This window comes from Heliangelus exortis, chromosome 4, assembly GCF_036169615.1.
Source record: "Heliangelus exortis chromosome 4, bHelExo1.hap1, whole genome shotgun sequence".
Taxonomy (NCBI): domain Eukaryota; kingdom Metazoa; phylum Chordata; class Aves; order Apodiformes; family Trochilidae; genus Heliangelus; species Heliangelus exortis.
The window spans coordinates 18,467,325-18,494,683 of record NC_092425.1 but is presented as its reverse complement, the minus strand read 5'-3'; the positions used below and the strand labels follow the sequence as shown (position 1 = coordinate 18,494,683).

General features: G+C 39.0%; 2 protein-coding genes and 1 long non-coding RNA gene across 6 annotated transcripts in view; 2 read left to right on the top strand and 1 right to left on the bottom strand.

The window, feature by feature from the left end:
* Positions 1-11,810, bottom strand: part of WDR17 (WD repeat domain 17) — a 49,901-nt gene extending 38,091 nt beyond the window's left edge. Inside the window, exon 1 of one of the 4 annotated variants that reach the window (XM_071743211.1) lies at positions 11,734-11,810. Coding sequence is in view for 3 of the 4 variants with exons in the window: in XM_071743208.1 (XP_071599309.1) it covers positions 2,335-2,400 (66 nt within the window). In the remaining variant the exon portion in view is untranslated. The other 3 variants (XM_071743209.1, XM_071743208.1, XM_071743210.1) reach the window with 3 other exon arrangements.
* A 103-nt stretch (positions 11,811-11,913) lies between these two features.
* On the top strand, positions 11,914-13,085 carry LOC139796340 (uncharacterized). The gene is made up of 2 exons (XR_011725960.1): positions 11,914-12,036; positions 12,236-13,085. It is a non-coding gene; the product is annotated as an uncharacterized lncRNA (long non-coding RNA).
* A 5,465-nt stretch (positions 13,086-18,550) lies between these two features.
* GPM6A (glycoprotein M6A) overlaps positions 18,551-27,359 on the top strand; it is a 156,242-nt gene continuing 147,433 nt past the window's right edge. The window contains exon 1 of the mRNA XM_071743220.1: positions 18,551-18,614. The gene's annotated coding sequence lies outside the window, so the exon portion shown is untranslated. The remainder of the gene's footprint in view (positions 18,615-27,359) is intronic.

The following is a 27,359-nucleotide window of genomic DNA, read 5'->3' as shown; positions in this document are numbered from 1 at the left end:
CATGCAACTTAAAACCCAATAGACAAATTAAATCTACTAAACAGAGCGATGACATCTCCAAAAACTGTTTCTGGAAGGATTTATGTAATATATTTTCTAAACTCTATTTTATGCTACCTATCCATTTAATGTATTGGTATCAATTGACTTCTGAATCTGCAGAGTCTCAAAAGTAAAAGGCAATCATATCAGAAGATGAGAAGAAATCTTACACAATATGCATAATGTCAAAGATCAGCTGTTATGGATTTTAATGGACCCATAGCAAAAAAATGTTAGAGTCCAGAGGAACGTCACAAAGATGACCAGAGGCCTGAAGCACCTCTCCTATGATTTTTTACAAGGGCAGGTAGTGACAGGATGAGGGGTAGTGGCTTTAAACTGGAAGAAGGTAGATCAGTTAGACATTAGGAAGAAATTTTTTACTGCAAGGGTGGTCAGAGACTGGAATAGCTTGCCCAAGGAAGTTGCGGATGCTCTCTCATAGAAAGTGTTCATAGGGCTTGGAGAAATATGGTCTAGTGGGAGGTGTCCCTGCCCACAGCAGGGAGATTAGAGCTTGATGATCTTTAAGGTCCCTTCCAACCCAAACCACTTTATGAATCTATGATATAATGGCGGTGTCATATATTAGTTACAATTTCTTAAGAACTAGATACCTCAATATAAGACAAGCTACCCCCTTTAAACAAAAATTCTTTGTTTAAAGAATTGTTAACTTTGTTGACTGACAATGTTAATCATAACATTACAACGTAGAATAATTAAGGTTTATGCATGTACTCCTCTAAACAAGATCTAAAGCCTTCCTACTTCCCAGCAGGAATTAACCTAGGTAATACAGTAGTTCTTAAAGTGTCAAGTTAGTTGCTAGTTTACCATTAAGCAGTATACACAGGGAGTTTGCATGCTTCTCTGCAAAAATGAAAAAGGTTTTTCCTGCTTTTCTGTACAATTAATGATACAAAGACTATCTGTGGGTCCTGGAGAATAAGAACCAGGGGCAAGAAGAGCTTGTGTGGGACAAAGATTCATATTTAAGCAATATTTTTCAAAAACAACAGAAACCTCAGCTTGATTCTTAGAACCAACACTTGTAGATGACATTTCCTAACAAATGATAACCAGCAAGTGTTTAAAATTAGTGCATTTATTTGCCCAGATGCTGATTAGGAAAAGAACCCTATTTAAAAAAAACATTTTAAATAAAACAAGTGTTCTACTAGCATTCAGATTCTTTAAACCTCCACAAAAAAACCTATAGCCAAATTACTACTAGAACCAATATAACCGCAGGACCTCTGGCTTTACAACGGAAGAAGTCCTAAAAACATTGTGGACTTGTGTCTGAAGACTGGAAGAAGTCTGGATTTGAAATAACAGCCCAGAGCTACCACAATCACGAGAAGATTGCTTTTCTGCTGGCAAACTGCAAAGATGAAACTTCAGACACACATTTCACACCCTGATGAGCAGCTGTTAAAAGATAACTACACATTTGGAACATTCTGAAACATTCACATCATGAGTGACATATAGAATGACAACAGTGGAAAAGTTAAAATCTGCTGTCTTTGCTTACAAACCTATACCTGGCATTAACAACTAATACACAGTAATACAACTAAAGGAGCTGCAGGCCCTCATGTTTCAGTGGCATCTCCTGCATTCTAATTCAATAGCTGGAAATATAATACCAAAACAAAAAATAGAAACCACAAAAATATATGGTTACATAAAGGAGCTTCATGGAGTGAAAAAATGACTTATATTCACTTCCCACCACAAATCTAGGAAAGCAGCAGGTGATCATGCTTGCCCAAGGCATGCAGCTAAAAAAAATCCAAGATATCCTGCAAATGTTGCTATAGTAACAACTCCTCTCCTAGAAAAATGTTAATAAAAATATACAAGTATCCAACGTACAACTTGGAAATTACCCTAGATGAATTAGTATCTCCCAAATACATTTTACTTCATTACTGCTTAGAGTAGCTTACTCCATGCACAGTATTTTAATTCTTCTTAATACATCAAATTAAATACTTGATTGTTATTTCATTGCATAATAAAGTATTACTACTTATGATGCAACCTAAGAAATGCAAGTACTTGGCCACCAAACCTCCAATATCTTTTATCCAGCTGGCAACATTAATTTTCCTTTTGATGTGTTTATCTACAATTCCAGGTCTCATTAAAGCTACTAAAACTCCTTCTTAGAACGACAATGGGAATATTGGTTCCCATTTTGGTACTAGTAATATAATGCACAGCATATTAAAGAAGAAAAATATAAAGGAATTAAAAGAGAAAATATTAAATAATTCTTACTCGTTGTTGTCCTTCATACCAATCATCTTCATCAAACCAGTGGGAAATGTAAGTTATCCAAGCCATAACAGAAGGCACAGTTGAAATAAAAAAAATACAGAAACTAAACACATATAAGTACAATGAGTTCTGTGCTAGAATTTACTCAAAACTACAAGCTACCCAAAGATTAGATATGAACTCTGATATAACTCTACATCAGTAAGTTTTACATTAATAAATATACAATTTAAATAGTTTTAGCAGCAATTTAAATGCTGTATGTATTGGATTCTTAATTGGAAACCAGAAATCAACAGTAAAACAATTATTAGGTTATATTTTCCAGTATTTTAAATTAAAGCAAGTTAGTGCTTGAAGCTTGATTTTACAGTACTTCTGAGCTCTGAAAATCAAGATGTTGTTTGAATCATTCTTATTTGCCTCCTAAAAAATTATTTTCCTATTTTTTCAAATGTACTGCCTGAAAGATATGCAGTTCAGTGCACAACAGCTTATACAGAAATGTAAAATACCTTCAGAATCATGAGGAGTGACGTGTTTTGGTTATGCAGGGAGTGGTTTCAACTGCCATAATAGGAGGGGCCACAATTATTGCAAGTGACGAACATCTTATATTTAACACTTTTTTTAAAAAGGGAAAAAAAGAAAGAAAGAAAAAATCTGCATATAAATTATTTACAGCCAGCAGAACCTGAAGGGTTCTTCTACAACCATCAGCACTGGCTGGAAAATTTAAAAAGCCTAATTTTCACTAATTCATCAGAATGCATCTGCTTCTTTTCTCTCCCTCGGGCAAGTCTCACTTATCCAACTGTATTTATTCCTTCTGCAGACAATTATGCTTTTTACGTATGCTCCCAAGTTTCACAAATTATTTCACTGTGCATTGTACTGACTAAAACAAGAGGTAAAAAACAGGAATAAGAACTGTATTGCTCACAGCACAACTCAGTACTGCAGTAGCACACTTCATCGGCTGTGCTGTTTAGGATACATTATCATACAAATCTTGACTGCATGGTGGCAGCAGCTACCAAATCCTCAGAGAGTCTGAGGACCTCAAAAACCCCAGTTTAAGAACTCTAAAAGCCTGACCACCTGTGTCTTTTTATACTGAATTAGCAAATTGTTCTCCAAAAATTCTTGATATAATAAATGCAAAAGCCAGACTGTGATGTCAATTGTTCAATCAAGAAATAAACAAAGCAAGAGCAGCTGGAAGTAGCAGATACTAACCTGGAGTTAGTGGTCAACACTACTGATCATTTCCAAAGAGTAATTCAGCTTCCTCGCCAGTCTTACTCTAGCACATGAAGTTTCCATTACAGCTATAATATAAGCAAGCTATGTTCTCAGATACACAGCACAGAAATAAAAGGAGCAATACTTTTGCTTTCCAAGCTCTTACTCAGAAATTGTGACACTCAAGGAAAAAAAAAAAAAACCAAAACAAAAAAGCCCCAAAACACAACAAACCACACAGAAGAAATAGTAAAAATTTACATCAAAATCCTCACTATATTTATGGGAAGTAACATCCCCAGATCAGATTTTTTTTGTGGTTATACAGTCGTCCAGATAAATGTATATGTATGTATACACAAAAATATAGAGAGGAACTTCCCACCATCCTACTTTATTTTTTCAGATTAATTTGCCTTTTAGACCTTGGCTCAAATATAAACAATGCAATGTGCACAGAATTGCATGGTCTTATAAACGCTATGGGAAACACAGGATTAATTCAGACACCCCTATTCATATGGTTAAAGAAAGGCCTGTAACTAAATGATGAAAACTACTGAGGTACCACTCCTATGAACAAATCATATGCACATTATTATTGCCTTTTGTTGCTCAGAGAAGTTGTGGATGCTCCTCACTGGAAATGTTCAAGCATGGGGCTTTGGTCTAGGGGAAGGTGTCCCTGCCCATGTTCCTGGTTGGAACTAGATGATCTTTAAGGTCAACCCAAACCATTCTGTGATTCTATCATCCATTCCAAAAGGGATATTCTATGATAAAAACTATGCAAGACATATTTCACAATTTTCCCTTTGGAACCAAGTGCTCTTATTTTGGGAATGAGAGAATAATTTTACACTTTTCAGGATCAGGACTTAACTCCTAGACAGAACAATTATGGTAAGGTAACAGCATTTTAGAAACTACAGTTTTATCCACAGGTAGCAAATAATACATAAATATATAATAATAATATCAATGTGTAAGTCAAAAAGGTCTGTTCCTATTCTGCACTCACATTAACTTCTCATCATTTGAGGTGGAAATTCAAAATAGCTATCAATGCTGTAATGAAAATACATATAATAATATAATAATTATAGGAACATACTTTAAAGAAACTCAAGCTATATTGCCATGCTCAGCACCTCAGCTTTTTCCGATTGCCACGTGCATTTCAAATGACAAGTGAGATACCTAAAGGGATACAAAAATAGCATTCTAGATTTAATGCTGTTCCATGCCATTTCACAATGCTTAGCACCTCCTATGTCCACAGCTGTATTAGTACATATTCAAGTAGATTGTCCAGACTGTCCACAGCCCTCTACAAGTCCCACTGTCATGCTGAGGTTGTGCATCTAGGCTATGAAGGAAGCCAGTGTGCCCAGGACAGCTTCTACAGCTCATAGAGGCAGCTGGACAGTCCAAGACCATGGACTCTGTTGTCTCCCCTCCACATAAATGTGCAGTCTTTATTCCATACCTCTCAGCCTGTACTCTGAGAGAGACTTTACATTTGGTGTATGGCTCTTACCTGCTTGAAGTAAGACCCACAGGGAGCAGCATCAGAAGGCTACTTTACAAAATAGGGCAGGCAGGACCCAAAGATGACTGCAAAGCAGGCCAGAGGAGGGAGGGTGTGACCTCTCTGATGAGGGGTGCAGAACAGATCCAGTGATGGTAACCTAGTATAGCTGATAGTCCTGTCATCACTAGGCAAGCTCAGAGCACCTAAGGAAATCAGATCCAGACAGAAAGTCTGCAAGGCGCAGTCAACAGCAGCAAAGTTAAGGCTGAGCACAGTGCCAGCCATGGCATGCTTCAGGCAAACGCCTGAGCTCTAATGCACTCTAGAGCCAGGAGGTGCAAGGTGCATGAAGGGAAGCCCCAGACAAGGTTTCTCATAGCTCTTCGGCCCAGCTTCGCTGTTCTCATAGTATGTTTCACAGGTTTCAAGTTTTTCTGGAAGCCAGTTGCTCAGATTTTTCCTGTAAAGCTGTTTGATAAACTTCACAGTCCCAGGTGTGCTCAAGTAGGGCAGACAGACATATGAGGAACAAAAGATGGTTCATAATGTCAAAGCTGCTGTAGTGGTGGAGTATGACTGGGACTAGGGAGCACACCGGTAGCTGCCTGCACGCTCAGAGAGCCAGGCCTGCCAGAAGCAGGCTGTAAAAATTGCAGAGACAATGGATCCCACAGCTGTGAGCTCCAAAACCAGGAGTTACAGGGATTCAAAGAAGCCTGATGACTCAGGAGGAAGAGTAAAAAGTAGGCAGACGACAAAGATGAATAAAGGACACAGTTTATTAGCTTGATGGGTCATACAGGACCACTTATACATACAAGCAATTCCTTTGAGGGTTGTAATGCACATAGCCTGCATGACTCTAGGATCTGCTATCACAAGCCACTAGATGCCACTGCAGAATATAGTGGCTGAACAAGTTTGGGAATCCTCCACATAAGGTGTTGATACCAGAGGAAAAACAATTTATACTCTATGCAACACATTTAGTTATTTTTTTTCCAGCTTTACCAGTTGTAACATGTATAGCCTCAGAAATACTTAGACTGCAGAGAAAATATCTTCTGAAGTATATGAGCATCATCTTATATAAAGAAATATTTAGACATTTGTCTGCATAATTTCTATAAAAAGTCAGGTTTCATGTATGCACTTAATTCAAAATTAAGAAGTATCTTCAATTAATTGACTATATCTCTCATAGAAATTAGTATTTTAGTAAGCTTGTCTCCAGTTTCACTGAACCTAATTCTATGACAAAATTCTTTGTCAATTCATATTTCGTATGTCCCATTATAGTACTAAAAATTACTTATTGAATTACTAAATGCTAAAAACTTTGCCAAAAAATTCATTATGGGAATTAATGTCTTCATAATAAAAAATACAGATGACCCTGCCCTGTCAGGGGGGTTGGACTCTGTGATCTTTCCAGGTCCCTTCCAAACCCTAACATTCTGTGATTCTGTGGTGGAAAAAAAAAAATAGTTGGCAACTCCTTAATCTACAGTAGTATAAAAATTCATTATTTCATAATTTGTATGGCACTATACAAATTCCATACACCAATATCTATAGTAAAGCTACTAGTTAAAAAGCCTCAGGCTTTATTTCTTAAGTAGTGCTTTAAGAACCTTTGTACTGAGAATATGAAGCATGTAATGATCCTGAACTATCTAAGATAAATCAAAATACATTTGCCACATGCAATAATCAATTATACAGTAATGGGACAGAAAACCTGTCTCAGTGATCCTAGGTCATATGAGGTCAGTTATGAATTAGATTTTCTTTATTTCTCCCAAGTTACTAATGGCACAAACATAAGCAGGCCTCTAAATGGTTGGTTTTTGGTTTTTTTTCTCATTTGCTCCTTCCCAAAAAGCTGTAGGGATTTATCAGGATGAGATTACAAAGTCTAGCCAGGCCACCTCACAGGGTTCAGAATAAGCTGTTAGTAACAGACATGCACCACCGTCATCATCAGAACTGCAGTGGGATGAGACTGTAGAACAACCTTCCTACAAGAGTACAAGGACAGAAACACAGCTACTTTTAAGGTTGAGCTTTATCAGTTTACAGAGGAGATTAGGATCTAGCTACCAAAAATAGCAGTGGATTAGACCTGATCATGTATCTTCCTAAGAATGTTCCATAATTGGATCTTGAAAAATAAAGTCAATGAAACTTTTATAGTCTCTTTTTTTCAAGAAAAAAACTTTAAACACTCTTAAGAAAAAAATATAAATATAAATATAAATATAAAATGTTTATATATACAGTACAATATTATGACTTAACAGATGCTTGCATTAAAATTCTGCAAAGACCACATATATCATTTAAGAACAGAGAAACTTAATTATCTCTTTACTTATTTAATTTCTTGGTCAAAAAAGACAGAAAGGGGACACTACATACAAGTAGAGAAAAATTATAATCTTAACCATAAAGCTATGTCTACACTGAAATTCTGGTTACATAATGCAGTTACATAATCATCACACATAAAATTTGGATATAATTAAAGTTTAAGTGCCCCGGTTTCTGTAAAAAAAAACCAAAACAAACAGTTAATATTGCAAAAAGGCTTCAGCATCTGAGGCACAAACAAGGGCACAGAGAATGTAACTTGGAGGGGGAAGAAAAAAAAAATCAAAGAAGAAATACCTTTAGCTGTGAGGCTCAAGGTTATATTTCAAATCCCTTGATTGTGGTGACCTCCTTGGGCTATTCACCATCTGTATATAACTGTTAATGGATTTGGTGAGCTAAGAGAGGCTGCAATGCCAAAGTGTGGATGACATCCAGCTGTATGTCATCTTTTACAAAGTGTACCCTCTCATACATCTGCTAATACTAATTTTCTGAATTTGGAAAACTAGCTAAAGCTGAACAAAGGAAAGATTAAGTCAATCTTACTGGCAAAACAGATCAACTCTTGAAAAGTTTGTCTCCAAGATAATGTTCTAAAACACATTTTCTACCCTAAGATTTTTTACAGAGCAGTCAATTTAACAGTTCTGTTTGGACACTTCAGGGGCCATTCAAGCTCCAATAACCACAAAGGCAAAAAGAACCCTGAAAAAACCCCACAACCACCTCAGAAAAAAAATCTGAGTCAAGATTGCACTGCATTGTCTGGAAATCTGAGCGATATACTATGATGTGCATGCTCATAGCCAACAGGTTAAGTATAAAAAACCTGCTACAGGTTAGTAACAAATTATTAGAGAGCTCTTCTCAACACTAACCTTACATCTGAAAGTGGAATTATTAATTCCACTATTAACTAATAATTCATAAATTATTCATCTTTTCTTTCACAGCATTTAAGCGCATGCATGAAACTGAGCTACAGGATCTGACATATTCTCTTTCATTCAATCATTGTCATTCTCTCACTACAGGTACTTTCAAACAATCGGTAACGATTTGAAAAGGAAGTTAAGATAATGAAACTGGTGGCATTAATTAGTGCTCTTAGACCTTGCTTTGTCTATGTGGGGAAAAAAAAATCTGCTGTAACATACAAACTCCAAATGATTCTCTAACCAAGTTGAAAACAAGAATACAGAAGGTCAAGACAAGAGATTAGGGCTCAGGCTACAAATAAAGTAGGCAATTTAAGTCTCATTAAGAAAGAGTCTACTGAGCAAGAGGAAAAAGCAGGTTGTCTTATGGTACAGGGAAATGCAAATAATTACAACTAAGACAGAAACAAAAGATTAGATCTCAAATATATAAATTGAAGGGATGGCATAAAATCTATCTCAAGAAAAAACCCTCCAAGTAGAGGTGATTGGTTTCAAGGGACCATGACATTGACTAAAAACTACACAGCTATAGTACAATAAAAGCAGAGAGAAGAAAAAACCCTTACAAAAGTTGGTCAAATGTTGGATGCAATAAACCATGTGAGAAGTATGAGCCATGAACAGAACGTGGCCATGAGAAAGAGATATGCAATGTTTTAGGAAACCAAGACTCAACACAGGAAGAAGCTTAAGACCATTGTACCAGGAAGTTACCCAGTATGTTTCATTAGCTTATTCAAGAGAGATGGGTTTAAACAATTTGGATACAGGAGCTGGTAATTACCAGAGATATAGAAGTATTATTTAAATTAAGATACCACACAAACTAGGCAGCTGGGTTCAAATTGCCCACAAAGGCTGGAAAACACATGAAGGTTCCCACATCAGAACTAAATTTCTAGTCAGTAAAAGCATTAAGAAAAAAAAACTCATTAGATAGAGAAAAGGCAGTATTCATTTAAACTATATAAGCCATATAATATACAGCCCAAGGAAAAAAAAGATTATATTAAGACTCTTCCACTGCAACAACTGCTTCAGATTGTTGGGGATCCCCCATCATTAAATGGGAAATTAGACACTGGACACCGAATAGCAAGATTAATCACTGTTGGATATTTTAGAAATTAATAATTATCAACTTGTCTGCTTACACCTAGCTTTCCACATAAAATTTAACAAAGTAGCCCAAGTGACGAATCTGTGGGGAAACCTTAGCAGAGGTGACAGTGCACTCAAGGTCATCACAACAAATGAAAACACCCACAAATGACAGAAAGAACTGGAAGAGATGAGTTTCCACACCTCATGACAAGACTACCTCCAGGGCTACTATATGATAGTTAACAACATGTAAAAGTCAGTAAATCCAAACAAGTCTTTTTAATCTAGTGAATACTACATATAGGAGCAAAACTAAATTCTCCAGCCTGTACTAGAACTGGGTAAGGAATGTCCCAAAGGATTCGGCTAAGGTGTACTTATTATAGGACTTAAATGGGGAAAGAACACCACACAAAGCTTCCATCCTTCTCCAGTGCCTAGAGTTTAGCACTGTGTTATGCATCCTTTAAATAGCCTGTATTTAAAAGCTCAATAAGCCTTTAAATACAAATCATATAAACACAACTCAACTCAGCAAGCCCAAGATTTGGTGTAACAGAATACACAGAATGACACTTCTGTTGAAATGGGGAGATAGGAGATGACATTAGATGTTAGAGAATAATTAATAAGAAAATCAGAGAGAAAAAGCAGTAAGAAAAGAAAAAATCAGAAAGAAAAGCAGTAATCCCAAGATACTTTTAAATGTTTGCATTATCTGTATTACTCCATAAATACTCCTGCACACATATTTCTACTTTACAAGCTCTTTAGACCACTATGTATCCATATGAGTTAACAATTAGCCAAAGTTTACTACAGTGAGCTTGACTGATTTATGCAAGGCACATGAATGCTAGCAGAAACCTTAATATACATCAGTAGCCTGTAAAATTGTGTCTTTAATCAGGAAACAATTATTTGCAAATGGCACAAGTGAATTTCCCCATTACAGATCTGCAAAGGTTAGAAACTTAATTTAAAACAATGGGAAATATGCCCTACAATGAATACCTTCAACAAAATAATACTTTGCTAAAGTTTGAAGAATTTCTGATTGTTTACTATGTATATTATCTGAATTATTCTTCCCTCCAAGTGCTCTTAAGACTAGTGGGAAACTGTAAATGTCATGCATGAAACCTGAAAGTTTTATAACTCAATACAGAAGAAGCTTTAGCTCTAGAATCAGTTAGGAAGAGACACAGTGGACTTCCTAGCCTATGATATTTTTGAAAGGCTGAGTGCATAGTCACCAGAAATGTATTCTTAAAACCAGTACTTTTGGGGAAATTTCAAAGTATTTACATTGCAGATCATGCAGTGATTAAACCAATTATCAGACAACACTGTGGTCTTCACTGATTTTAAAATTCAGGGTTATAATACTAACTACTTTCTGAGTAATAAAAGGTCTCATACTTCGATTTCATGCCTGCCATTTTCATCTTGAAAAATAGTTTCTCAAATTGATGTGTGCCCATTTATAGGTAAAGCAACACCTCTTAAACTAGTAGGAGTTTATTTAACATAAAACTTAACTAATTTCTTCATTTACAGAGTCTGCTGTCTTAAATTTGTTTTCAAGCGTTTCATTTGCTTATCGTGTAGTTTGCCGTTGTACCTGGATATTTTTTTTTCTTTTTTTTTTTTTTCTTTTTTTTTTTTTTAGTTTTCTAAGGTTGTTTTTGCCCCTTCCTTACGCACGTGTCCCATCTGGGAAAAGCATCTGAAATACAAACAAGCGCAAAGCTCTCCCTCTCTAAGGAGGGCAAGCACTTTCCACCCACTTGGCTTCTTCTATGCTGCCTCCGCATTTACTCGGCTCTCAGTTTATGTTTCCACACGAGCACGCTTACACAGAAGCATCTCAGTGCAGTACACAAATTCCAAACCCAACGCTAAACCCCAACAGCACCATCATCCCACTCCAGGATACTCCAGACAACCGCCTAGAGCCCCAGAAGCTCCCCAGGGCCGCCCCGTCCCCAGGCCGCAGGTGGGCGCAGGGCGGCGCGGCCCGACGAAACACCACACAACCGCCGCCCGAGGAACAAGAGAACCCATACCGGGTTTAACCTCCCGAACCGGGCCACCGCCCTCCCGCCACACGGCGGAGCGCGAACCATCGTACCGCACAACTCCGGCCCGGCTGCCGAGCTGACAGCCCGCTCCTCGGTGGCGACAGCCACCCCTCACCTGTCCTCCCGCAGCGCCCGCAGCGCCCACCGCCGCCGCCACTGCCGCGCAGGGGGAACCAACCCCGTCGCCGGGGCAACCTGGAGGGCCCGCCCCCGCCGCGCGCTCATTTGCGCCGGCGGGCGGAAGCGGAGACAGCGTTGCTTAGCAACGGGGCGGGCGGCGCGCGGCGCGCGGCGCGCGGCGCACCTGAGATGCCAGGGGCCGGCGGGAGCTCCGGCCCTGGGGAGCTCAGCGACAGCTCCGGCGCTGAGGGGGCGGCCCTCGGGCCCAGCTCTGCTCTGTCGTGCGGGTGTCGAGGAGGTCGGTAGTGGTGAGCAGGGTTTGTTTCCATGGCCGGCAAGCTGCCTTCCCCCTCACCCTGAGGGAGGCAGACACCAGCGTCAGGAGGGAAAGGCAGATTTTACGCACTTCGCGTAGTACCGGCCTCGCACCCCCAGACGACGCTGTTGTCAGGCTCAGCATTGTAACACGGCGTAAATTTTGAACCATTAACCCACAGCTGCGCCTCGATGGTAGAGGCCATTGCTCCGTGCTAAAAGACTGAAAAGACCTTCAGACTACTGTGGTGCATGCCGAATCCCATCAAACGCGAATGACAAAACGCATCCCACTGGATCTAACTCCACCAGCCTGGAGTCTCCAGGTATACATGTGGGCTTTTAGTCCACAGACATTTATTGGAGAGCACTTGTTTGGTTTTCTCTTCTAAATTTTATCTTCAACTTTTTCCTTCCTCTACTTGCCTGTGCGGGTGCGTGCTGACTTGCAACAAGGAAATTACTTGTTTACTGAAGAACTATTTTTCCTTCAGTTATTTTTCAGACAGAACAGTTGCCTGATTTGCCTCACCACATTGCCATTACAGTTTTTTCTTAATGCAATGCAAACAGTGCGCAGGTAACCCATGAATTGTGGAACTGCAAAGATAATTTTTGGTTTCTTTCATGAAAGCTGACTCCACCCTCTGTAGCAGGTATCTACGCACACTCATGTTTCCTTACTCTGTTCTCTAGACACACAAAAAAAAAATCTGTAATTTGAGGAGATCTGTCCTACAATGTAATTCCTGACCTTGGCAATAGAGTCTTCTTTAGCAGAAGGAACTGAAAAGAGGTGGTTAAGAATATAACTTGGTATATAATTTATTGGGCGGAAAACATACAGCTTTAGTAAGTTCTTGTGTTGGGCACCCTGAACTTCATGCAGTATTACAGATGTGGTCTCAGAAGTGCTGAATAAAGAAAAAAAAAGTTAAATAAGTATAATAAAGAAATGTTTTCACAATCTTTCCCATGTTAAGGATAGAAACCTTTTATTTAAATAGAACTATTCGCATTTGAATGCATAAATTAGCCGTTTTCTCTGGATTCTGAGATTATATTTAGCAATACAGTCTATTTTAATTAGCCAGAAGAGCAATACATTTTTTAATAACAAGGAGTCTTGATCAATCTAGGCATACATAATAACTCCTTTATGCAAAGTGTCCAGCACTACCACTCTATTAAGAACAAATCCTACTTCCGACTTCTCTGTGACTTTCAGGTCCAGAAATGTATCTTGGTGAAATGTACTAGCATATTGCCATCCACATCTATCATACACAGTCATACATAGGGCATTAATTATAGTTGCCAGCACTGTAGGTTTTTGCAGAATTGTTTCTTCTTCTTTCTCAATTGCTGAAAGGTAAAAGAAGATTATTCAGCTAGTTGTTTCATTTTCTTATCAGATCTCTAAATTTTCTCTTGCAGGCATGTTATTAAAGCAGGATACATTTATCCTATTTGGGAATGATATAATAAAACAAGTAGAAATAGAACTTTAAATTGGGTTAAAAAATGGAGTTTCAGTTTCCATTATTTGTAGAGTAATTAGTACTTAGAATTTCAGTAAGTTTCATTTTATTCATATGATGTGACTGACCTCTGGTGGGAGTCAGCAAATATTTTATTTTAATTTCTCACTCAGAGTGTTGGGTTTTTTTTCATGAGTGGAATATACTATATATATACTATATATATATATACTATACTATATATAATATACTATATATATTATATACTATAATACTATTAACCTGCTGCCTGGCAGGGGTCATGTGCCTTCCTACCTCATGTTAACTGTCGAATTATTTCTAGTGTAGTCCATCTAGGACTCAAGCTGATGATTATTTTTCTCCATTTTTGCTTTACTGAAAAGTGTCAAAAGAAGAAATATCTGGAAAGAAGTTTAGTTTGTTATTCTTAGTTTATGCAGCTCTTTTATTAAAAGTATACGGTCTCAGCTGTAGCTAAAATCAATAGCTTTTTGTAAGCTATTTTAGGTGGAGGAACTGCCACTGTCACAGTGCTGTTGATGTTGGCTGTTGGTAGATACAGCACTAGGGCTGCCTAGATTCCACTTCAAGAAATGAAAAATCTATCAGAGTCCAAAATCTGAAAATGAGATTAGACCAATCAGGAAGTCCCACTTTCCATAAGTCACTCTTATGGGGAAGATTTTGAACACAGACATTCTGCAGGACCTCAGGAAGTGCAAGGTGATATGTCTGGCAATGATTACCCATAGTTGTCAAAAAGCAGCTTTTTTAGTGACACAGAATGCTTACTACTCTCAACTGGCTGGCAGACAGGCTCTGATTACAAAATCTAGCACTGGGGAGAGATTCTGTAGTGAGAACCACAAGTACTCAGGTGTCGCCGATAATGAACTGGGAGCTTAGGCCCAGCTGTGCCCAATAATTAGGGCCTGCCCCAGCCGGAATTGGGCGGGGCTGAAGGGCAAAATAAAAGGCATGCTCCCAGAAGCAAGGGAAGACAAGAGATGAAGATGCCTGAGGAGAGGGATGGCAAGAGAGCTCTGGAGAAGAGCTGTGTCCCCGAGAGAAGGCTCGCCGCAACATCTGGTGGAGAACGCGGGCAACAACAACAGCCGTGAATGCTGAGGTAAAATAAGAAGCTCTACACGACCGCGTTGGTTGCGGGAAGCTCTACAAAGCCTGGCTTAAACGCGGAAGGCGATATAAAGAGCTTCGAAATACGCAACCACGTCAGATGGAGCCACTACGTTGGTGCGGGACGCTCTAGAAAGAGCTCCAAATACGCAACCACGAGTGAAGCTCCACAAGGCCAGGCTTAAATGCTGAAGGCGGCGTGTAGAGCTTGGAATAGAAGCCCAGCACGGCAAGATACAACAGCCCGGAATGGTGAGCCAGGCAGGAGAGAAGAATGAGGCTCGAAAGGCGCAGCGAGTTGGCGCGTGGAACTCAAACCCAAGGAATGCTGAAGCTGAAACGGCATGTCCTGCCTGGCTCTCAGGCCGGTGGTAGACACAATGTCTCCTGGCAATGGGATGGCCTCAGCCAGCTTATTTTAATCAAGGAGGCTGCAAGGCTGCTCCCACTTGGTACCAACCATTGTGCCACCTGTGTGTCCTTACCTTTACCTAAAAGTGCAGCACAGAGTTCTCAGGAGAACACCCCTCCTGTACGACAGTAGAAATAATAGAGTTGCCTTGTAAGAAAAACTTTCAGTAGTTGAAATGACCAACGTGGGCTAACTCTTTCTACAGGAAGGGTCTGCACAGTGTGCTGCATGCTGATCAGAGGCCCCTTCAATGCTGTGCTCTTTGGCTCCTAGCATCTAAAGGGAGGTAAGATTATATTAGCTAGATTATGTTAGCTCTAATAAATAGCATTTTAAATGATACTTTACAGAATCTGAGTGCCTTCTAACTGGGATCATAACTGGGATCAATTTGCCAGCTCTACCTGGGTGAAAACCTCCACCTGACATTTTCAGTCAATGTAAGTCTACATCCTGTTATTCCATTTGCCACATTGCCATTTGAGGCAAGGAAAATTCAAAATGATGCTAAATGGACCTTCACACTGGCTTGGCACAATTCCTTCAAAGTGAAAAAAGCAGGGAGTTGGCAAATGTAGCTGGGTATTCCTTTAATTATAGACCAGAATAGATAAATATTATAGACTGGAATAGAGGATCACTGAGAGCATTATTCTTTACACACCTGTACAGAAATGAGCTCTTACAAACAGTACATAAAAGTGGTTTTGTTAAATTCAGTGCATACCAATGTCATGATAGGTACTCAGGTCTTACAGCAGTAACTCACATCCATGTATGGGCCTCTACAAGCAAGGCCTACAATAAACTATTGAGATTCTGCTTGAAATAATTATCTCCCTGTTACAATGTCTTCTGCAGTGGCTCACTACAGCACCTTGTGTAATTAAATATAAAATGCAAAACCCTAAGATTATAAACCTGAGAACTAACATTTCTAACTCTCCTGGATGTTGCAGAAGACATACTCAATGGAGTCTATTGATTTAAAAATACATTGTATTTTCACTTCCATCATTCAACCCCGGTAATATTTTTTATTTCACAGGTAGCTATCATATTTTCTGTCCAATGGTTTATTTCATACATTTCTAATTAATCTTGAATCAATTATTCTCATCTTACATTTAGCATGAAATTAAATCTTGTGAAATAAGCTTTGCTTTTTTTTTTTTTTTTTTTTTTTCCTGAATACCTTTCCACTAATTTGACTAATAGATAAAGATATCATTAAAAAATTGTTTTGAGCCAGAAGCTATATATGCAACTGGAAATTGCCTGAAGTCAAGGTTTTCCTTTTGTGCTGGAACTTTTTTGAGGTAGCTCTGTTTACCATTGGTGCATTGGATTGTCTGATCTCTTCTCTAGTAGATCTATGAAATAATCTTTATTGCTGCTACTGTGTTCTCCATGAACTCCTGCCCTCCCCTCCTGTTCTATCTGCTTCTTACTTCTTTCAGTCCCTCATCTGCTCCTTTTATCTCTGAGTAGCCTTTCAGAGACAAGGTGCATTGCTAATTATTTGCTTCTAGATTTTTGCAAGTGTTTAAATCTACCTTTTTGTGGTTTCTCCTTGGCAATTCTATCTGCTTTTCTTTCACCTTCTTCTATCATTATTTCTTGATTACAAATTGAGATCTGACAGCTTTTAAGTAAGGAATAGTAACTTAAGTAATTCCTGAGTAAAATTATGTCGGGCCGTGACAGTTTTGTTGAAGAATTAAAAAAAGCTGGAGTTCACACGTTGTCTGTTGTAAGATGTTATGCATGTTAACCCTCTACATGCAATGATGGAAGATCAAAAACCAATTCCATTTAAATCAAATTCCTTTCCATGTTCTTCCGTACCCAACAGCCCCCCTTGGTGTCACTCAAATCCTTCAGTTTTCATTGACTAAGAGAGGCTGCCTCACAGCATCTCTCGCTTAGACCACGAGGGGAGAGGCAGCGGTGAGTGCCGTGCCTTTTAAAAAATGCGATAGATTGAGACGGGAGCGGTGGTTCCCGGAGCCAGGGAAGCCCGAGGGAGAGCAGCGAGACCCGAAGCGAGTCTGGAATCGGCAGCTCTCGGGAGGGATCCGAGAGGCCGAGGTGTCTGGGGCCGTGCCGGGGAACCGCGGGGAATTCAAACGCGGCTTTGGCAGAGCAGCAGCGGGGCGGGTGAGCGGGTGGGAGGCGCAGCAGCGCTGAGCTCCGCAGGGCGTCTGGTGAGGCACCTGGGCCTGTCCTGGCACTGTGGGGTTACTCACCTGTGGGGCCAGCTACGGGCGCAACCCGGCAAAACGTGTCTAGGCTCCTGGTTGCAGAGTGCATGAGCCTGGCACTTGTAATGGAGGCAATATTTGGGTTAGTTCAATTAGTATAATTTTAAAAGTTAGTATAATTTTTGTAGTTTAAAACTTCAGTAGCATTAAGAATTTTTGGGGGGGACAAAAAGTGTTCGATTTGTTCTGGGCTTTAATGCTGACCTCTGTCAAGGGGATTAACAGAAAAAATGACCTTGAGCAGTAACTTCTCATCAGATGCCTTCCAACTAGATGTCCCTTGTAAAAAATATCAGTTCTGTACTAACAAAAACAAGCATCTGTTTTTGCTGAAATGCATGAAATTGCACATCTCTGACAGCCCCTAGAACCACTTTTCTATAGAAGCAATCACTAGTGGACTTTGTATTGTAAAATCTTGATAATTTACTTGGAATGTTTGAAGAATAACACCTACCAATTGCTGCCATTTGGTAAAAGAATCTTAATTTTGCTCTCGTTGGTGGTTTGCTCTCGTTGGTTTTGCTCTCATTTGTTTTTTGGACAGCTGATCAGTTTTTGGGCTAGTGATTTTAGTTAATAATTTAATTTGCTGGTGAATGCTACTTATTATCTTCCATCATAAACATGTTGGTGCAACAATGCAAATCTGCTCTTATGTGCAATTGAAAAAGCTATGTGTTTCATATGAAGGAATGCAACAGTTTTCTATAGTCTGTACTATATAGATTTGAATTGGTATGCTGTAAACAGATTGCTAGCCATTAGAGTTGGCAGTTTAGTAGCTCTAAAGATGTGCTTTATATTCTGTAGTAGGGTCTTGCTCAGATTATTGAAGTGTTTTAACAAATCATGGTGATCTGCATAAATTCTGGAATTTATAGGCAAGACAATATATTTGTGTAAATACAAGAAAAGAATCTGAAAGGAAACAATATTTTTTAAAAAAATCAGTTTCTGATGGTTACTAAAAAGTAATGAAGCACTGAGAAAGGGTTAAACCATTTTTGGTCTGCTACACTTGTTGAGTAGTGACATATGTGTTCAATGAGTAAATGAGTAAACTACTCTTCAACAAAAAACTACTTTTACCTTTCATAATGTTGAACGTTTCATAATCTAGTCACAGCCCATTAATTGCAACAGGAGCCAAATCTAGTACTTATTTACTTATTCTGTACCAGATGGTTTATCAACTCTGAAATCGTTATAATGTCCCTTTTCATGCTTAACTGAAGCCAAAGAGGTAAGTCAGGGCAATGTTCTTATTTTCCTATTTCTCTTGAAGTAATTAAAGATATTTTTCTATTCCTTGCTATTTATTATACAAGATAGAGGTAATTTGTATTTGGATTGCAGTGTGTGCTAGTGCTATCTCCCATCTCGCATGGCTGAATAATGGGAATTGATGGTTCTCCAATGAGGAGTGTTTCTTTAAGGCTTTTCCTTTGTAATCTTGTAATGTTCTGTAGCATAAAATTGAGTATATTTATCAGAGCAGCTACTTCAAAGCCCTTCAAAACAAACAAAAAAAGGGAGCAGAGTGAAAACCTGTTGAAATATTTGTTCTCTATGACAGTATACAGGAGCTGCTGCTCTGCTGTCACTGCTGTGCCAAGATGAGGTCAAAAGCTATCCCTGTCTACACGGGAATGTGGCAAATGCTCTTATCTGCTGCCTGTCCTGCTCAGGCTTTGAGGCTCCTCCATCTCCTTACGAAGGGACCTCAGAGTGCTGCCTGGGCAGCCCAGCCCTGACGTCATCCTGCAGAGCGGCAGGGACAGCACTGGGCAGTGCCCCTCTCACCGGGAGAGCCGCCCAAACACGGGAGGGGCTCTTCGGGGCTGCTCGTTCCACATACAAACCCCCTGCATTTTCTCTGCAGCACCTGACGTCCTATTGCAAGCGCTCATCAATAAAGGCGCAGGCGCTGCTCCTCCCCATGATCAGTCCGTCGGGGGAGGACTGAGCCCCCCCCGATCCCCGGCACGGCGCCGAGAGCGGAACAGCAGGGGCAGTGCCGGCCGGCGGAGGGAGGGAGGGAGGGAAGGAAGGAATGAAGGAATGAATGAAGGGAGGGAGGGAGGGAGGGAAGGGGGTGGGGGCTGAAAGATGCTGGCAGATTAGGTTTAGTAAACGCTTGGTTAAGCTGTGTCCCGTCACTTTCTGTCTCCTTTTAGTTGCCATTTCACTGAGAATTCATGAAGACCAGGGCACAGTTTTTAGCTAGAGAGCATTTAAAAACAGCGGAACAGAATGAAAGCGAGAACATGATCTGCTATAATTTTATCTCAGCATCCTGCTTTCTCTTTACTACATCTCTCCCTTTGCGGTGGCCTGTGGTAGTTACCTCTGTTCTATTAAAAATATATAAATTACTACGTCATCTGTTTTTAAAGTGGGTAGAAATCCCTGGTCTCTGAAGAGGAGTGTGAAGCCAGGTTGGTCGATCATGGAGGTGCTGAATGCAGGTGCATCGGCCTGCCTGCAGGTGGAGAACTGGAGGATAAATAAAGGGCTGAATAAAAGGCACAATATGGGGGAGGATCTAGAGTACAACACAGTTCCTAACCTTAGATAGGATTTTTTTGAAGTCTAATCTGCTTGATTAGAATTTATTTAGTTTGCAGAGAAGTACAGTTTGCACTGAAGGCAATGCATATGAAGCCAGGGCTAGTTAAGTAAAGGCAATGTAAAGCAAGGGAAGGCATATGAGAAATAGGAGCACTGTGCTGACTGACCTTGTTTTCATGGGACTGCATCCTGGAAAAAAAGCAATCTCAGGATCTCTGAGAAGTTTTTAAAACAGCCTGACAGGTCTTTGTTAATTGAAACAGACTGAGTTAAAAATCAAGAGGCTTTTTATTAAAACACTAACAGAATTGGCTCAGCATTTCTTAAAAATCAGAGAAACTAAATCCAATCCTCTGGGCACTACATGCAATTCTGTCTCTGCTTAATGGTAGAGAACCAAATTAGACTTTTCAGGGAGGGGGTGGAGAAGGAAGAAAGTTGGGGAGAGGAGAGTATAAAGAGCATATCATCACTTTATTTTAGAATTATCTGGGTTAGAAGGGACCTTAAAAATCATCTAGTTTCAGCCCCCAAGAATGGGGGGTTGGAACTGCTTATCACTTTCACCCTTTTTCCAGTTCAGCTCCAATACAAGTTTCCAAGGCTCTACCACTTAGCACAGTTTAGACTGGTGGATAGGCATCTTCAAAGGATTTGTGCATGGTCATGAAGGATGTGTTCTGTCCACTGGCTGTTTTTACAAGTTGCTCTGTACTAACTTTTGCTTTCCAAGAGGGGAAAAAGGTCTGGAGAGTTTATGGTAAAATCTGTTCCACGGTAGGGAAACTCCCAGCGTAGTTTTCTGCCCCTTCCAAAAGATTTTACCAGGTCTGCAAATGGAAACATTGTGTTAAGGTGTCTGCTGACATGAAGTATAGCTTTGTTGTTCAGACACATGTGGACAATGAAGTCAATGGAGTATTATCCCTTGTTAGACCTTACAGAAGTCCTTATGTCCTTCTGTTCAGCTTCTCTTATTTCCCAGCAAATCTTTTAAAGCATCTCTGATTCTCAGTCTCAGTCCCTCTGAAATCCTCAAGGAGGGAATTTGTTTTCCCTCGGTCTTCCAGGTCAGGACACTTAGATACAGGCTTAAGAGACCTTCATGGTATCATGCCTGTCATGAAAAAAAGTAGGGAAGTGTAGAGAATTTTTATTCTAAGGACGTTAACCGTGATACAACACGAGGTTGTGATGCAGACTGTGGTCTGGTAATCGACCTGGGTAAAGAGACAAGATTTTGATAAATAAATGAGGATTGGTTATAATGCTGCAACCTCATTTCTAATCAAGGTATTGCTGATTTCAGTTTATTTTGGGAATGCTGTGTGGCAAGCTGGAGTTTGTGAGGTTATTAACATGGGGAAAAAGAAGATGATAACAGCATAAATGAATGAAGGGACTGATACTGGTGTAGGAATAAAATAGGTAATATTTTGCTGTTGACCTGTATGGTTAGGACTTTTGTTAAAAGAATAGGTAAAATTTCACAGGTACCCTATCTAGATGTGATTTCTTTATCCTGGATATTAATTAATTTTGCTGAAGCGCTGTTTTCCCCCTAACCCACTTCAATTCATCACTTTACTCAGAGAGCTAAAATTTTTCAACTGACTTCTGAAACAGTAATCATTCCAGTAGCGTAACAAAGATATTATTGGATATTTTTCCTCATCTTTTATTGCAAAAGTTGCATAGGTTGTGATAAATTAACATGGTTAATCAGAATGTTTTATAGATAGAGACTTTTACATTATCTTCTCTTTCAGCTATAAAAATACAGTTGCAAACCCATTTTTACATTTGTAACCTTTTTTTCCAAAGTTGGGAGAAATTATTACCTACTTCTACTGATGAAGGTATGACTTCAAATATGGAATAAAATGTTGAATGTAGTCACTGTGCAGGTCACTGGTTTTGAATTTAAAGATGTATATGACAGTTTTTCTTATTCATGTGATGCTGATAAGATGACTATTGATGAGGTTCTGTCAAAAACGCTCATTCTATTAGATTTCTTTCCTTTAGCACAGATACAGAGCTGCTAGCTCCTATTAAGTAGAGGAGATATAATAGTAGTGAATACTTTTTGAAGCAAAAGCCTCAGGCAGAAGTAGCAGGAAAAATAATGAACCTCTGTACCTCTAAGTGTTACTCTGTGTAGTATTCTTTTATGAATATTTGTACTGGTGATAGGAAGCAGCAGAAGGGAGTAGCCCAGGTAAGCACTTCACTGAGAATGATGGAATTGAGCTTTATGGACTGAGTGCTTTCTTGAAAAAAGACTTGGAACTGTAAAATTACCTGCCTTTTTATTCGTTATTTTGGTAGTCAGGAAAAAAGATTTTAGTTTGTTCTGTGTGGTTTTTTTAATCTCAAAACGTAATCCCAATCAGCAATGAAATCTTTTCTAAGAATGCCAATGTCAGATAATTCATACCAGAAAACTGCTTATGTCCATCTGAAGGTACATTACTGATATTAAACTTCATGTCTGAAATGGCCATTCATCATTTGCCCAGAGAATGGCATATATTTGGATCTCTATATATATATATTTGGTCCTCTGTCACAGCCTTCTAAGAAAAGGGGGCTTTCTGAGCATTGTCTTACAATTAATGGCCCAATAATGGACCAAATATTAGCAGAGTGTCATAAATTGTTCCTTTGTGAAGGCAGGTACTGTTTTTGAACCTGCAATATAGCTAATATACCTCATATTTTTCCCATTTCAAGATTTCACTAGCCTCCCAGACCAGTGTCTACTGGGAGTGTCTAGGGGAAAGAAATGCCACCTCTATAAGAGGAAAGTGGAGTTAAGAGTTCATGCAAGCAAACTGAAACTGCTGGATGTGCATCCAATGTTACTGTTATTGTGTTTATTCTCCATCTTTTTTAAAGCTTGTGATTAAAAGAGGTCTTCATTGGCAAGGCAAAGATAAATAACATGCCCACTTTCAACAGGGAAAAGAAGGTTATCCAGGGAACTGTGCACAGGACAGTCTTCTCTCAATTCCTGGGAATATTATAGAATTAAATTTCTTGGAAGCCATTGCCAGGCACAGGAAAATAAATAAGATAGTTGAGAACAGCCAGCATGGCTTACCAAGGACAACTCATATCTGACTAACCTGATTACATCCTGTCATGAGGAGCTGGCTCTGTGCACAAGGGGAGAACAGGTAAACAATGATGTTTACCTTGACTTAATCAAGTATTTTAAATTGGTTTTTACAGCATTCTAGACTGGTGGCCATGATGTGGGTGGGAAAGCAGCTGCACCGTATGTCGCAAAGAGCAGAAGTCAAGAGCTTGAAGACTAATTAGTGGCTGCTTACAAGTGATGCTGTTTAGAAGCTGATACTGGTGCAAATGTTGCTTAACATTTTCGTGGTTTATCTGGACAACGGTATGGAAGGTGCCCTTATGTTTTTGAATGACAGTGAAATGGGTGGGGGAGGGAGGCAGGCAGGCAATACATGGGGCTACACACAAGCATTCCAGGGGACCTCAGCAGGAGTGGACCAAAAGATGATAGGTGAAATTTGATAAGAATGTACATCAAGTCCTGCTGCTGGGCTGGCATAAACCCATGCAAGAAAATAAGCTGGTCGGTGACAAGCCATTGAGGAGCTCTTAGTTAAAGGACATAAGGGTGAATGAGAATTTAAATATGAGTCAGCACTGTCTGATGAAAGCTATCTGCATGCTTGGTGACTGCAGTATGGATAGTGAGGGGAGTGATTCTACCCTCTCATTCAGCACTTGAGATTGCATCAGGTGAGCACTGTGTGGAGATGCCTCCTTCTCCCCACACTCATAAGGAGATCGCTAAACAGGAACGTGTTCAGCCAATGCTACCAGAATGGCTAAGGGGATGGAGCATGGTGGAGATGCTACACTCTTGAAACCACAGAGTTCTCATTTTATAAAGGGAGAAATATATATATTTAATAAAAAATGGGTTGTTAGAAATTGTGTGCTTTTAGTACCTGAGATTGTGTAGGCTGAGAAGTTCTGATGTGAAAACAAAATTTGATGCCTTTGCTAGGAAGTAGTTTGGAAAGAATACTGTTCTTTCCAAACATATGAAGGTTAGGAAAAATAAAGTAGTATCTACTCTTAGTATTCCAATATGCATTATGAAAAAGATTAAAAATAAACAGATTAGAGGAGTTTTATGGTTGGTGTATTCAGTATTCTCCTTCTACACTTATTCTAGTCTGCTTCGGTTTCCATAGCTACTAGTTTAATCATGATGCACAGAGCTATTTCTAATTACAGTATATGCCAGTATAAAATTAATTCTTTGAGTATCTCAAGTAACAAACATCTTGCAGCTTTTTTTTATTTGCATTTTATTACCATAAATCCTGAAGTAGCACATTAGCACATCATGCTTAATCTGTTCAGTTATATTAAAAAGAAAATAGGTGTTTAAATATATACCTGCTTAGATCCGTGTCAAGGGACACATTAAAGAATGAACGTATTGTACCCAAGGTTAATGTGTTGATTTCAGATGATGATATAGCATTTGTAAATGCTCAGTGGGCATTATAGAAAAGGCCTATCATCCTGAACAGCCAGTACAATCCAAGTTTGTTCTTCAGTTTTTATCAATGTGAAGGCTGTGATTTCTTTTAATTCTCCTTAGCCAAATACATGTTTTTCCTTACAAAATAAAGGCAGTTGAGGATCAGTGCTGTCAAAAACTATGTCAAGACTTGTTGATATTTGCTTTGTAAATGCAAGGCATTTGTCTTATTATTTCATCTTATTAGTGTACAATCATCTGTTATGTCAAATAATATTTATATTTATTCCCTTGCTGAGCTGTTTTCCACCCATGAAGCCCTGACTGTACTAACACATTATCTTCCCAAATATTTTTCTGCAGTGTAAAGTAGAAAAAGTGGAACCATAACTTTTTGCATTGTGGTTGTTGTTTGAGAAAATTAGCATGCTTAATTGAAGTTCTCCATCTTTTTGACTGTTAATAATTTATGACATCAGGAATCCAGAATAGCCTTTCCTTAAATGTTTAGGACAAAGGTAGAGTTTTATAGAGATTTGAACTGTTGTTAGTTAAAATTTAAGTTTTTTAAATAAAAAAAATAAACATATGTAAACAAAACTATTTTACAACAGTTGCTGTAGAAGTAATTTATTTATCAAGCCTGGAGTGAAGTGTGAAGTACAGGTTTCCTGTTTGCTATGTCATAAATGTTTTGACACTTTACTGCTTTTTCATTGACTCACCTGAACACTGAATTAGTATGCATTAGGAAATATGGTGCATACAAAGAGCTAATTTAAATAATTCTAAAATTATGAATGTATTTATTGTTTAAAAGTGGTGTTCAGGTGGATAATAGGTGCATAATTTTTACTCTTGTTTCTGACTTGAGACTAATGTAGATCTTAGAAGTTCCTTTGAATTAACAGAAAAGAATAGGTCTTTATTAGGGATGAAGTTCTGCTTCTGATGTGGAAAAATTTACATCAGTGGAATTTGTTTGACTCTTGGATAAATCCCATCAGGCCTCATGGACTTTTAGGGATCTAACTGTAGCAGCAGGTCGTGTAGAAGCTCAGAATCAGCTGAGGTCTGATCCTGGTCCTCCAGTTCCGGGTGTTGAAGTCCCCTGAATCCATCATCTGTTGAAGACAGAGGCAAGGAGTGCATTAAATACCTCTGCTTTGTTTATATCCCTGTTAGTGAGGTGACAATCCTTATCCTGTGAAGGAGCAATGTTGTTTCTACACTGCCTTTTGCCATTAATGTATTTGAAAAAACACTATTTCACCACAGAGTTCTGGCCAGTTTCATCTCCAGTTGAACATGAGCCAGACAAGCACACTGACCAGTAGCTTGCTTACATGTATCAGGTCTCTTGTTCCCCAGCTTCTGACAATTTTGCTGGTCTTGTTCCTTATGGAACATCTTCTCTCCACCCTTGTCTTCCCAAAATTAGCATCTTGTCCCATAGGTCCCAGTTGTACCTAGCTACCACTGACTTTGTAAAAGTCCCTTGCCTGGAAGGTCTCCATTGTTCCCCTGTAATTATCTAGGAGGTTTGCTCAATTCTGTCCTTTAACTCTCCCTTAACCACTCTCCCTTTAATTCTCCCTTTAACTCTCCCTTAACCACCTGTGAAATCCATACATTGCTGTCAGTGCAATTTGCAACTGTTTTCATATTCTTACTCTGTTATTGAATATGTCCAGCAATTTCTCATATTATTTGTGTTCAGGCACCTAAACCCAAGCCTACATGCCTTAACAACTCAAGCACTCAAGCAAACACTCAAACATCATCTTTTTCTGAAATAATTGCAACGTATTTTTTTCCACAGCCAGTTCAATATAGTGTCCTACTCAGTAAGGCCAACTTTCTGGCTTAGGTTTTTCTTCTCCTGAGGCAGTGGGTTGGCTTGCCTGGCTTTGTGGAGTGGGTTTTTTTTTTTGTTTGCTTGTTTTTTTAAAAACTTCTCAGCACTTCTGTACACATGTGATGGGATCCAGTTTCTTAAAAATAGAAAACCCTGCATGTACGAAGAAGCAGGTGTATGAGAATTGTGTCTGCATGAAGAAAGATTCCAAATACCAAAGCCATGTGCTTATTAGATTTGCAGGAAATTGTAGGTGCTGAGCAGGTAAGGGTTATTACCTAAAATTATGCTGTCCGTTCAAGACACCTTCTGAAAGAAAAAATTCTTAAGGAAAGAGTGGCCTGTGACATAGAGAAAGAGTGGTAAAGTGACATAGATGTTACAGCTTTGCTCCTCTCTGTCTCTGAAAACATGATGCGACTTGAACAGAAGATGGAATCAATTTGATTGTGACTCTCCTTGGTATGTGACCTGCCATTAGGTTGGTATGATTTTCAAATAAACTCTAAATTCTTTGAGTTTTAAAGTATTTTTGTGAAGTGTTTATTTATTTATTTATTTATTTTAATTTTGAGTGCTAATGTTCAAATTCTTGTGGTTTAGGTTACTGTTATCATCAGCAACAGCAATGGAAAGCAAACTATGAGGTGTTGTGCTCTAAAAATTTAGGAGATGCTGTTTGTTGTTGAAGTTATACAAAATGGTTACTAAAAGCATATCAAAACTCTTATGAAGACTCCCTGTCCATCTATACTTTTCTATAGTTCTTTTCTAGGAGGCATTTTTGAGGCTTGCATGTTTATGTTTATGTTTCTGGAAAAGACATAACACATTTATTATAATTTAGGTAATTTCTTCTGTCACAGGATACCTGCTGTCTTACTTTCAGTGAAATCAAAGATAGTTTTTAAAACCTAGGATACTTTCCAGTCCATTATAATAAGGTTTGTATTTCTGCAGGATTTAGGTGACTTTGGTGTTAGGACAGACTAGGCTAGTTGTATGTGTAGAGAGTGCAGTCA